At 41.2% G+C, this 13,016-nt stretch overlaps 1 protein-coding gene across 12 annotated transcripts in view; it reads left to right on the top strand.

The window, feature by feature from the left end:
- The window catches only part of tjp1a (tight junction protein 1a), a 98,018-nt gene that overhangs the window by 61,407 nt on the left and 23,595 nt on the right, over positions 1-13,016 (top strand). For 6 of the 12 annotated variants that reach the window (XM_070836130.1, XM_070836106.1, XM_070836137.1 and 3 more), the window contains exons 3-9: positions 4,714-4,770; positions 5,722-5,846; positions 5,995-6,097; positions 6,289-6,619; positions 7,360-7,463; positions 8,551-8,719; positions 8,911-9,046. In XM_070836130.1, the coding sequence (XP_070692231.1) occupies positions 4,714-4,770; positions 5,722-5,846; positions 5,995-6,097; positions 6,289-6,619; positions 7,360-7,463; positions 8,551-8,719; positions 8,911-9,046 (1,025 nt within the window). Of the gene's footprint in view, positions 1-4,713; positions 4,771-5,721; positions 5,847-5,994; positions 6,098-6,288; positions 6,620-7,356; positions 7,464-8,550; positions 8,720-8,910; positions 9,047-13,016 lie in introns of all 12 variants that reach the window. The other 6 variants (XM_070836065.1, XM_070836099.1, XM_070836089.1 and 3 more) reach the window with 1 other exon arrangement.

Raw genomic sequence — 13,016 nt, 5'->3', positions numbered from 1 at the left:
ATATGGATGTATAAATACACTAGGCTGCCGTCAGTTTCTGCAACATCAAGCGCGCCATTGTTTCACACAACTCTGTGACTTCAGAGATAAACCTCATCCTTTGTTCTCGTCAGTATTTGCATTTTTTTTTTACTCTTGAAAACGAGACTTAATGTTCATGTTTGTTTTGGCCCCATGTGCTCTGTGATCTCTGCTTTTGCCTGATCTAAAACATTCCTGTAACAAAATAGAGGAGATAACCAAATTACCACTTGACCGATTTTTCATACAGAAAATTCCTTTGTGGATTTTTTTTTTTTTTTTATCAAAGATGAGACCACGCTGACCTTCATCACATCACATTTTAATTAGCTGTTGGAATTGACTCGTATGAAGCAAATTGTTTGTTTTCTTCTCATATCTCAGTAAAACTAAGCTGACACCTGACTTGTGCTCTGTTACTGTCTGCTTTCTACCCTGCTTATACTTCACACTCAATCAGCCAGCCTGTTAATCATCACTTCACATTGCAGTGATTAATTACTGTATCTAATTAATGTAATCTCATCTGAGAGACAGAGCTGTGATCCCAGGGGAGAAAATATTCAGCGTCAGAGATAGACAGACAGGTTCTCTGTCTTTCACCATCTTGGCTGTCAGCAGGTTATTAGATGTATTCATCAGTATAGAACCATAATATCTGACCTCAGTCCTAAACAAACTATCTCTTGGAGCATCTTATATCTGATGTATGTCTGTCAGGGGCAGGAGTTGTACCCCTCACAAGCTCAACATAACCACACAAAGTCCTTTGCACCATTCCCAGTTTGTGTGTGATATTGTCATAATCCATTTAGTTTATTAAAGGAGACATATTATGCTTATTTTCAGGTTCATACTTTTATTTGGGCATCCTACTAGAATATTGTTACATGCTGTAATGTTCAAATAACGCACAGTTCTTGTTCTCATACTTTGTGCGCTGCATACCTTTCATCCTCTTTTTGAATGCTCCGTTTTAGTTCTTGTCTCTTTAAGGCCCAATCTGCTGATTGGTCAGCTGATTGGTCAGTCAGTGTGAAGTCGGGTCACAGACAGGTGTCGATCAATCGATCAGGTATAAATCAACGTTACACATACAGACATTCCAGTTTTCCAGCCACTGTGGGGACATTATTGCTATTAGTCCATCCAAAATGAAGTAAATCTGCCGGGCCTTCATATCCCAAACAGCGCAAACAATTTGCATGCTTTGATCATAATTTCGGACATCTTAGTCTTACTGGAGCTAGCATTAGCATTAGATAACAACAATGTTGGACAACAAGGTGGATTCCAGTTTTCACAAAAAGATTTTCATAGTTTCAGGGTCTTTTGACACACTGTGGACACATTAGGTTGAAAAGACTTTAAAATTTGCATTTTGCACAATATGTCCTCTTTTAAAAGGGAGCAACTAGATACATCATTTTCAGCGCTCTCTGCCATTCTGCAGCTATTCTGCAATATACAGTAAAGGAAATCGCTCTTTCTATGATACAGTGTCCACTCTAATGTTAAATAGAATTCAAGACGGGCAAAGTCTCTTGTCTCTCTAATGACTAATAAACCTGACCTGTGGCCTCTTACTCATGCAGACACACCCACACCCTGCGGTGTGGGTGTGTAAGACTTCAGTGTTTTCAGGAGCAAATGTGTTTTCCATAAAAGGTTTGCAAATCCTTGTCATTGCCTTAACTTACCTTTGGATAGGGATTTAGTTTGAAGGTTAGCATTAATTTATGCATGTGTGAGAGATGGAAAGAGACAAGCGAGCAGAGATTAAAAGGAACATGTTGTTGAACATGTCATCATTAGGTTTATGTACCCTGTCCATTGGTAATGTATATGTATGTTGTATAAGCAGCCCACAGCCTTGCTCTCATCCTCCTCCTCCTTCTCCTCCTCCTTCCTCTCCCTGCCTATCAGTGCAACCTGCAGTTCAAGGACAAGGCCACCTGCCTGACCGCATGGTCACATGATCCAGCACGCTGTTGTTTCTCATGGCGTAGCCCCCCTCTGTCTGCCTGGACTGTTGGATGAATGAATGGATGAACGGATGGATGAATATATCACAAAACACTTTAGAGGAATGGATGTGTTTGGGAATGTCGGGGGGAGCCGTGGTTAAATGGGTCAGGTCCCTTTATACAATAGTGGCATTACTGTGGGAGTCGTAGGGACAGACAGGGGAGGGGGGTGAGGAAAGGACCGAGGAGGGGACTGGGGGTGGGAGGGGGGGGACACCCAAGCGCTCTCCGCCAATTATGGACATAAATAACATCCACAGAGAGCTGCCCTGGAAATTAGGGTCAAAGGGTTAACTGTGTATTCTCGAGGTTCAGGCCAACTCAATTGAACGGAGTGAAAGGAAAAATTTGAAGCACAAATGCAGATTACAGTAAGTTCAGCATAGGTTAATGCCCACATGGCCAGAGGCCTATATGGCCTATAGTATGATCCAGATCCAGACCGAAGTGACCTGTGTTAAAACAGTGCACAGGGCCTGCGTTTTGTGACAGTGTGCTGTTGAATGAAATGTGATCCAGGAAGTACAGTTGGAGTAACAGATCGATGCATTTAAAGGCTTATCAGATGCCAAAAGATGTTTGCAATACTCTCTGACAGCAGTATATAACCCTGGAGAGTTATCAGTATGGCAGTTATTTTATCTTTCGTAAAGACAATTACGATGACATCACATTATATGGTTATCCACGCGGAATGTGTGCTTGTACGTATGTGATTGGCCAACGTAGTGCCTTTCTAGATGACGCCTTGTTGAAGCAAGAGAGCAACGTTTTTGCTGAATGTCTGCGCTGTTTTGCTGGAGCCACCTGCACCTCATTGCATCAATGGACTGACTCCCTTTTTCACATCTTGCGTTGAAACATCAGTATAATAAAATCATGCAAAGTGGCTGTATGCGTGGTCATCTTCCCTTCCCTTCCTACACATCGCTCTGGATGTTACCCTGATAGATAAATACTGTAAGGAAAGGTTATTGAGGACCTATATTAAAGGCTCAAATGACTGTCATCTTAAATGTGGTTATTCAAAGTAATCCAGTTTAGGGCTGCAACTAAAGATTGTTTTCATTATTGATGAATCTGTCATAAAATAGCAGAGAAATGTCCAAAACAAGATCCAAGAGACCAAGATGACACATTCATACTGTGCAACTGTTTCAAAAGTTTCTTGTTAACTTCTTGTTGAAGTGACAATGACATAAGTTTTTTTTTTTTTTAAATCCCATTTAGACAAATTTGAGTATGTAGGAAACTGGCTTTGGAATGTGAAATTGGAAGTTCTCTTCTTTGTGTTGAGTTGTGCCTACAGACCTGCATCCCAACAAAACTACAGTATTGTGCTTCTGTGTGTCATCGGTGAGCTCTTGGTCTGTGTCCACCTCAAATGCAGTTGGCAGCTTTGCGGCGTGAACCTCCTGTGAACTGTATATTTAGGTTAAAGGAAGGTGATGACAGTAATGATCATGATGATATTGAAGATGATTGGTGGGATGGTTTGAGGATTAGGTGGTGATTAAGGGGTGAGGGAGTGAGATTATCATGATGATAGGGTGGACAGATGACATGGTGTGTTATTTTAAAAAGCTGATTATAGAAGTTGTAGTAAATGAGCACCCTGCCACGTGTGGTGGTGTTTATGTCTTTCCCTTCTCCTGCCACATTGGACTGTGCTCAGCACTTTGCCACAGACGGCTGTACCATCACTCCCTGTAGACAGACAGACAGGACAGCAGTGTTGCTTCATCAGCTGGAGGGAAGCCGAGTAAAACTGTAATTTAAAGTTGGGGACTTGGCACTCTGGGTCAAACAAAAAAAAAAGAGAAATAGTACCTTGAGACACAAAGTGATGTCAATTTGGCCTAATAGTAGCAACATTGCTTCATGTGGAGTAATCAAAGAATCAAAGCGAAAGAGTGGAAGACGCAAATAAAATACAAGAAATCCTATATCAAAAGATGAATCCTGCATAAGGCGAAACTTATGTGATGTAACGTAGAGAATGAGTTAAAGGAAAAAGATGCTCGCCTAGCATCAGTTTAATCCAGTGTGGCAGGTCAGAGGAGCAGCTAAATATCTTCTTTGCTTCAGCTCTCTCGGATGACCCAGCCAGGAATAATATAGGAATGTTCACTCAGTCTTCTGAACCTCGCTAGGTCTCTGCCGGCTGTTTACTCATGCTGCTGTCATTCATAATCTTTTCACATGTAGACTTTTAGGACTCCAGGACTTAGTTGTGCAAATAAGCAATGGAGTCTACCTTGCTGGTAGGCAAACAACACATCTGTATACTGAACCCGAACAGGATATGGAAGCACTGAGGGTAGGCTTTTTCTAGTTTTTAGTATGTTACTCTAATTTGAAGCTACATATACATAACTATGTTTGGTTTGCAGAATTTCATGAGTCAGCAACATGTAAAATTCTGAGTAGGTAGGTCTTCCATGGGGGGTGAATGTGCCCTTGTTGAGTTAGTGCTCCGTTTCTTTATAGGAGCAGAAAAAAAACCCACACAGGCTCTAAGTCTACAAAAACAGAACATTGTAACCTTCATGGAGACAGCATTTGGCGCAGGATTATTGTAAAAGATTGCACTTGGATTTACAAAGTTATTGTACCAAATAAGTTCCCTCACAATACTGATTCCCTCTTGTGTCTTGTGTTGCAGAGTGCAGCGATGGAGGAAACGGTCATATGGGAACAGCACACAGTGACCCTTCACAGGGTAAGTGTTTAACTCTTTAATCCACACTAGCCTTTCTTCCATTTTGTCTTTTTCCCTCTCTGCCTCTCTCTGGCATCCTAATCCAGCAGTATGTCTTGTGTGTTCTTCACTTTTTCCTCCCCGTTCATATCTGTCTTCTGCCCATCCATCTCTTTTCTGTCCCCGCACTGAGAGGGCCAGCTGTAGCAGCAGGATGTGTGGTTCTGAAACAATAGTCAAGGAACCCAGATGGCAGGAAACAAAGCAAAGGAAGACAGAAATCAGCATCCACTTCCTTACTACTTCATTTCACTTCCTTCCTGTTGGCAACATACTCTTCTCCTTAACGCAATTCCAGGAAAAGAAGGGGATGATTGTTTTACTTCATGTGTTTTTTGTCTTGTATAAAGTCACATGTAATTAAGATTAATTGTGCCTCCTATCCTCAGTAGCTAAGGTTTGTACTGCACTTAGAGTTAATTACTCCCTCTGGCACAATCATCATCATCAGGTCAGCTGTCAAACATTTCCAAACCATAGTCCGCCAGAGATGGCTGATAAATGAGTGTACTCATTGTCTTGTATGATGAATTTCTGAATGTACTTTGCTTTGAGACAGTGAACTCTCATTAGCTGATGCAGTTGTGCTGTGGGATTGTGTAGAGCACCTGTCTAGACTGGCCTGCTTGCTGTAATCTAATTAGTAGCGGCTTTATTGAGGCTGAAGGAGCGGCCCAGTGTGGCCTGCGGTTCTCAGCCTTGCGGGTCTTCTGTGTTGTTGTGGTTGTAAGATTAGCCATTTTACATCACATGGCGTGCTCCCTTGTTGCCCGCTTTTGCATAAAACACAGCAGTCCTCAAAACCTGCACGAAAGCCTTCTTTAATAATAACAAAATAACACATTACATTATTTTACATAAATAACTGGTTCACTACAGAAATATCAGTGTTGTGTGTATGTCTGTGTGTAGGCTCCAGGTTTTGGGTTTGGTATTGCCATCTCAGGTGGACGAGACAACCCGCATTTCCAGAGTGGGGAGACGTCCATTGTGATATCTGATGTGCTGAAAGGAGGTCCTGCAGAAGGACTGCTACAGTAAGTATTTGACTGTCACCATCAAAACTTGGTTTATAATAATCCTGGATTTTTGCTGTTTCTTAATATTTCCACATAAAAGGGTTGTAGATGTAGATTCTTAAATCTATACAATTTAGACTTGGTTAACTTTTTTTTTTTGTTACAGAGAAAATGATAGAGTGGTGATGGTCAATGCAGTCTCTATGGACAACGTAGAGCATGCCTACGCTGTGCAGCAGCTCCGGAAGAGTGGCAAAAATGCAAAGATAGTAAGTTTGACACTAAAGATGTTTATCAAACCAGAATTTGTGTGAATGACATGATTTAAGGATTTGAGTCCACACACTTGTCATTGCTGTTTGATAGAATGATTTGTGCAACATTAATGACACTGCCATGTTCACCTCTGATGTGAGGGAGTCCATAGTAACACTCAAAACACATTCTTGTCAATTCCAAGACTATCCGTCGGAAAAGGAAAGTGCAGATCCCTGTTTCTCGGCACGGGGACAGGGAGACAATGTCGGAGCACGAGGAAGATGACAGCGATGAGGATGATGGCTATGAGCACCACAGCGGTGGTCGTGGTGGCCCAAGTGCCTATGAAGGAGCAAGCGGAGGCACGGGCAGTGGCAGGCGTCACGAACGCGAGCGTAGCAGCAGCAGCAGGCGGGATCACAGTGCCTCGCGGGAGAGGAGCGTCTCACCACGCTCTGATCGCCGATCACAAGCCTCCTCTGCTCCACCCAGGCCTGCCAAGGTCACTCTTGTCAAGTCCCGCAAAAATGAAGGTGGGCAACACAATGTCCAAGCACCTGAAAAGATGACTATTCATTTTGTGAATACAGTAGTCCCTCGCTATAACGCGGTTCACCTTTCGCGGCCTCGCTGTTTCGCGGATTTTTTTAGTGCAATTTTGCATGCTTTTTTTTTTTTTTTTACAGTGTATGAACGTGCATTGTGTTCTGCATCCTGATTGGCTAAGGGACTGTAGACCAATGTCAATCAATCTCCTCCGTGCCGTGTCTCTGTACAGTACAGAATGCTTTCGGCTTGCCAAATTTACATAAATGTTCAATCGCTAGCAGTGTGACTTTTAAGTGCTGCCTGTTTGCAAGACAAACAAACAAGTCAAACAAGAGAGAAATGTGAGAAAATGTTAATGCCTGTCTGAGAAAAGTGTATAAACTGTATGGTGAGGGGTTTTACAGCCTTAAAATATATAGAATAATTGTAGAAAATAAAGCTGACTACTTTGCGGGTTTCGCCTATTGCGGGTTAGTTTTAGAACGTAACCCCCGCAATAAATGAGGGACCACTGTACGTCCAATGTGCATCAAACTAAAACATATAAGAAAAATACTGAAACAAATTATTGAAAAACATTTGTACACATAAAACGACGAATGCTCCAATTTGTAAACTTTACTGGTACTCATACTAATAGTCTATTTTGCAGAGAGGCAAGTGATGGTTAAACTAATATGCAATATTAATATTACTTTGTTATGCTTCTCAACTCTGAAAGTAGAATATGGACTGCGGTTGGCCAGCCATATATTTGTGAAGGACATCTCACCTGAGAGCCTTGCTGCCAGAGATGGAAACATCCAGGAGGGAGATGTTGTACTTAAGGTGAGAGAAATGAGCAGAGTGTTTGCATAACTGAGCTTTTGTTCAAGACAGGTTTTTTAAAGTGGCTAAAACACGGTAATGGGAAATGAACTAATGAACAGATTATTAGATTAAGATAAAAGAAGAATGTGAAAGGAAATAGGTTGAAATACTTGTCTGAACAGAAGGGAGTGTTCTTTTTACTGAACTTTTACTTTCACTTGTCTGCCGTGGTAATCTCTGAGTTGCTGAAAGTTTCTGGCAGAGTGAGGTCACAGTTCATTAGTATGCAGGCTCACTGGCAGGAATACCACGCATTCCATTATTCCTTTGAATTTTTATCCACTCAATCTCTGTGGAGGGAAAATTCCTCCTTCACCGTAAAGAGGTGCATTCAAAATCCAATTTAGTGTATCAGTTGTTCTGAAGAGAGGCAGAGGCATTTTTCTAGTTGAAATGCGATTGCAGCACAAAGACTACTAGACACAAGCTGAAATGATCTGCATCCAAGCGGTTTCTGATAAGATGGCAAAAATAGGATTTTGAGAAAATAGCAGTTTGGCATTTTTAAGCAGAGCACCAATGAAGCGAAGAAGCAGATGACTGTAGAATGATGAAAGAATTATGACTCTAGTCCTAGTCTTTCTCTGGACTATTGCGAAAACGTGACCTTGAGTTCAAGGCTTGTCACAGTGTGCCTGAGCAGTGGGTGGAAGTCCCAACCCACCTCCCAGTTTTGATGATTGACTTTTGGTGTTACAGTTTTTGCTGCACTACCACTTTAATAATACAGTTTTGCTTAATAAAAAGTACATAATGCAGTACGACTTCTTTAGACTCTTTGTTTGTCTAAATGTGCACTAAATGCATTGTAAGCCTTCTTATATTATACATTTTAAACTTGCTTCTAGCCTCCTCTACGTTTCCTTATTTATGTTATTGTTAATGTGAGGGCAAGCTGAGCCAGTCGCAATTAATCTTTGCCTTGTGATGATCCCATGGTTTTCAAAAGCACATTGCAGGCTACAGAAAGATTGTGCAATATGTGCAAATGAAGATAACTTGTCTATTCTGTTCTTGTGCTGACCCACCCCTCTTCCTCTGGCAGATCAATGGCACGGTCACAGAGAACTTATCACTGATAGATGCCAAGAAGCTGATTGAGAGGTCAAAGGGCAAATTGAAGATGGTGGTGCAGAGAGATGAGCGAGCCACCCTGCTCAACATTCCTGACCTTGATGACAGCATCCCATCTGCCAATAACTCCGACAGAGACGGTGAGACAACAGACATGTTGCATTGCCTTGTTGGACGCAGCTGATATTTGACTGTACAAGCTGTGTTTTTACGAAAGCTAAAAGCAATGAGAAGGAATTTGAAGTTGAATTAAAAATCTTACTTAGTTATTTTAACTCTATTTTGATTTACCTCATTGATTAAATGCTAATGTTTAATTTAAATCTCACAGACATTTCAGAGATACATTCACTGACATCAGACCATTCCAATCGATCCCACGGACGAGGCAGTCGATCACGTTCGCCTGACAGGCCTGAACCATCGGACCATCTCCGTCACTCACCTCGGCAGATCAGCAATGGCAGGTAAGCAAAGTACACATGCACACACATACACTGACTGCACATCTGGTGATAGGACACAGCTGTCACACATGCTGCGGTCATACATCCATACTCCCACCCCTCCAACCTCATACATCATGTTCACACCCACAAGTTAGTCAGTGCTGAGTAAGTACCTTGCACTATTAATGCATAAATCAATAGATAAAGACATTGCATGCATAAACCATCACACTCCCTCTGGAGCCATCACTGTGTTCCAATAATGTCTTGCTCTGGGGGGGGGGGGGGGGGTTGATCCATTTTCTCCTGGTGGACCAAGGTCTTGCCTTGAAAGTATACTAGATCTCATTTTCTGTACAGAAAAGCACCTTCACACTGTATTGGGTTGCTTCAGCTTTAGGGAATCACTCTCCTAAATCACGAAAAGCTAGGTTTATTTAAATGTTTTTGTGTTGCCACTACTCCTGTAAGTGGCCCAAACATAAGTGCTTGAAACAGGATCAATGTTTTATGATGCATATTCGATGAATGCAATGACGTTTGATTGCTGTCTCTACTCTGTACACTCTGTATACATTATGTGCTATTCTTTGAATTCATTTTAATTTCCATACTGTCTCTTTGTTTTCCTCTTTTCTTACTGCCAGTTGGAGATTCCAGTAAGTTATCTTTCTCATAGTTTAGCGGTTGCGTAGCTTCTTATAGCTGACAAACATATAGATGGCAAACGAGAGCTAAAAAAAGACATGCAAGTGACTATAGTTTCTGTCTGTCAGAGTGGAGCTTTAGAATTGTAAGCTTATAAGACAAGAATGAGATGCTGAGCTTGCTTGAATGGGACAAGATGACAAGCCCTTCCAGACTTGAATCCTATAGATAAAACAGCACTGGAGAGTAAAACAGGCTTGCCACTTTTGGGAGCAGACTGTGCTAATTCTGTCATCAACTGCATGAGCTGAGACAGAGGATATGTTGGTTTCTGATCACAGTAAATGTTTCCGTTTGATACTGAGAAGTAGGGGCGGATTGGTTGAATCGGGGGCCTGAAATCATGCTGCCTTCAACCTCTTGTTCTAGATTGAGCTGTCAGTTTTGTGTAACCCAACTTCATCATGTTTATGAGCCTCAGGTCACAGACATAGTGGGCTTTCATACTCTAGTCCAAAAAAAAAAATAATGCTACAGAGAACCTGTTTGCCAGATAGAAAACTAACCAGAGGTGCTATTTCTGGAGGCAGTCATTTTTAAACTCATGTCTCATAAAATAGTGGAAATTGTCTCCAGACTTCTGTGATCTTGATGCGATGCAGGTCTGATCTGCTGTTTATAAACCCTCTTCCTAAAGGACAAAACATTTCACTGGAACAACTTATTGAGATATTACTTGCATTGCACATGTCAAACATTTAAAACAGCTGGTGTAGTTGCAGGATGTTAGCTCAGTATGCTGCTACTGCTAGTTCAGCTTTCTGGCTTCCTAGTCGCTTGCCAGTCATTTCTTAGAAGCCTCCAGTGCCTCCGATTCACTAGATGGTCCATTGTGTCAGACTGTGGAGTAACCCCACTTGTTTCAATGCAGGATGAGGGCAGGTTCACTGTTGCACAGATTACTTCCAATGTAAGTGAATGCATCCCTCTGATAACAGGCTAGTGTGTGTTTGTTTAGAGAGTTTATCACTGTAATACGTTTGTTCACTTCCCTGATCCTTTTTTATCTTTGTGCACCAAATGTACATCTGTCCAGAAGTAAGAAAACCAAATGCTATTTTATTTTTCTAGTAACTATTATTATTTGGTAAGCACATAATTTGTCACAAGAGGAGTTACACCTGCGTCTCCTGCTGTTGTGGTTTAAGAAACAACAGTCTGACTATCAGTAGGCTGTGATGTAAGGGAATGTTTTTACTATCTCCTAGTTTTAGGAGGGGAAGAAGGAATTTGACATACTTCCCACAGTGCTTTGCCCCGAGCCAGATGGTACTCTTAACCTGATTGGCTGTACAGCTTAGAGGCATTTTTTTTTCCCGAGGGCACAGCGCTGTTCAATGTTTTTTAATACAACAGATCATCATCTCAGGGAGCATCAGTGCAAAAGGCTCTGTGCAGTCTTTCAAGGAGCTGAATTCAAAATTCTCTTAATAAGCATCATGGTTCAACTTGCGGATACGTTTGTGTGAGTAATTAATGTTTGGTATTACAGTTCTTTTTTTTGTTTTTGCTAATAGGTTTAGTTATCACATAGTTAGTTTACAAGAGTGAACTTTTGCTTTTGGGCATTGTTTTGCAGAGATGTTGGTATCTCTAGTCTTGTGTATGGATATGAAATTATATAGACTGTTATGCAGTGTACATATTCAGCATTATATTTTCCATTGCTTGTTGATGTCTTTGCAGCCACTTTTCTCTCACTCACTTGCTCTCTTTCTATAGTCCGTACCCATACTGTAAGAATGTGTAAGCGAGGGGATTGAACAAAGGCGTCTGTCAAATGGTGTTTGTCAGTATGAAGCCTTTTTTTAGCACCATTCTGCAGCAAGGAACAGCAAAATTTAGGCCACAACACACTCTCTCTCTCTCTCTCTCTCTCTCTCTCTCTCTCTCTCTCTCTCTCACACTCCCCTCTTACTCTCTCTGTACCTTCCCATGACTCGGTTTATCTCTCTCTCTTTTTTTGCCCCTCACTCACACTCTCTTTCTCATTCATCCATTACACACACTCTGTCTCTCTCTCTCATTACACTTCTGTTATTTATCCTCGGGCTGCTGCTCTTATTTACCCATCTCCCTCTACAACAAATTCCCATTCAGATCTCCCTGATGCTGATTCTGCTGACATATAAAATTGCACGGATGAGATTCGTGTGTAAAATTGAATTGTAGCGAGAGCTGCGGCACATTCAGGGACCTAGAAAAAGAAATCCTGTGCCGGGAAATACTGTAAATAAGTTCAGCAGCTGTACAGTTAATGCGGTTTAATGCTGAGTATCAGTCATTGTGTGGAAATGCATTTACATGTAATGTTTTTCATTTGTGTTTGATTGTGTGTGTGTGTGAATAAGGGTGACTACACTGTACTGTAAATTTCCCCCTACATGGTATACTTTAATAGAGAAGTTTTCTAGTTTGAGCTTGTGGCACAGCCGGCACCTTCACATTCTTCTACAAAAGCCTCTGAATACAGCTCAAGTACTGTGCCAGCAGCCAGTCATGTGACCAGATTGGAATTCAACCATTGTTTTAAGCAGCCGAGCCGTTTCTCCTCCGTTAGACTCGGCCTACTAGACTCACACACAGACTCACACACACAGTTTTCCCGTGTTTATTGTATCCAGGTTAAACAGGAACTTGAACTGAAAACTATCCCAATTCAAGAGTTTATGTTGGGAGCCTTGGTTTAATTTTTCTTTCTCTGTCTGCGTGCTTTTATTGAGATCGCTGTGAACCAAGGGAACTTAATAGCAGTTTCGTGTTGGGAATGTGGTTTGCCATTGACATACTGCATACACAACACGATTTAAAACACACACTGAAACACAGACAACATTTTTTTGAAGTAGTGACAAATCACCAGTGACTTATTGACAGAGAGGCACATCCTTTTTTAAATTGCTTATTGTCTGCTCATCCACTTCTTTGTCCATGTGCTCTAGTCCATGCTATTTCCTTTTTAGGTTTTTTCTACTGTCTGTCAGCACAGGACAAAACTATATGAATACTTGGAGAACACACAAGGTCCCTCTTAATCCCACTGAAATCTAAAAAGATGTCGCAGTCATTTAAGGAATTCATTAATGCAAACTTTTAGCTTTAAACATTGATTGCTAGCACTCCATAATAACATCTTAATAATGGGTTAATAGTTTGATAATAAAAAGGTAATAATTACCATGTACTTAGCAAAGCAATCAACAGGTAACAGCATGGTATTAACAATGGGTAAATCTGGACAATGACATTTATGCAATGGATAATAAAGGGCCAAAAATAA

The sequence above is a fragment of the Pempheris klunzingeri genome, chromosome 1, assembly GCF_042242105.1.
Source record: "Pempheris klunzingeri isolate RE-2024b chromosome 1, fPemKlu1.hap1, whole genome shotgun sequence".
NCBI classification, from domain to species: Eukaryota; Metazoa; Chordata; class Actinopteri; order Acropomatiformes; family Pempheridae; genus Pempheris; species Pempheris klunzingeri.
This window is presented reverse-complemented; position numbering and strand designations above follow the sequence as displayed.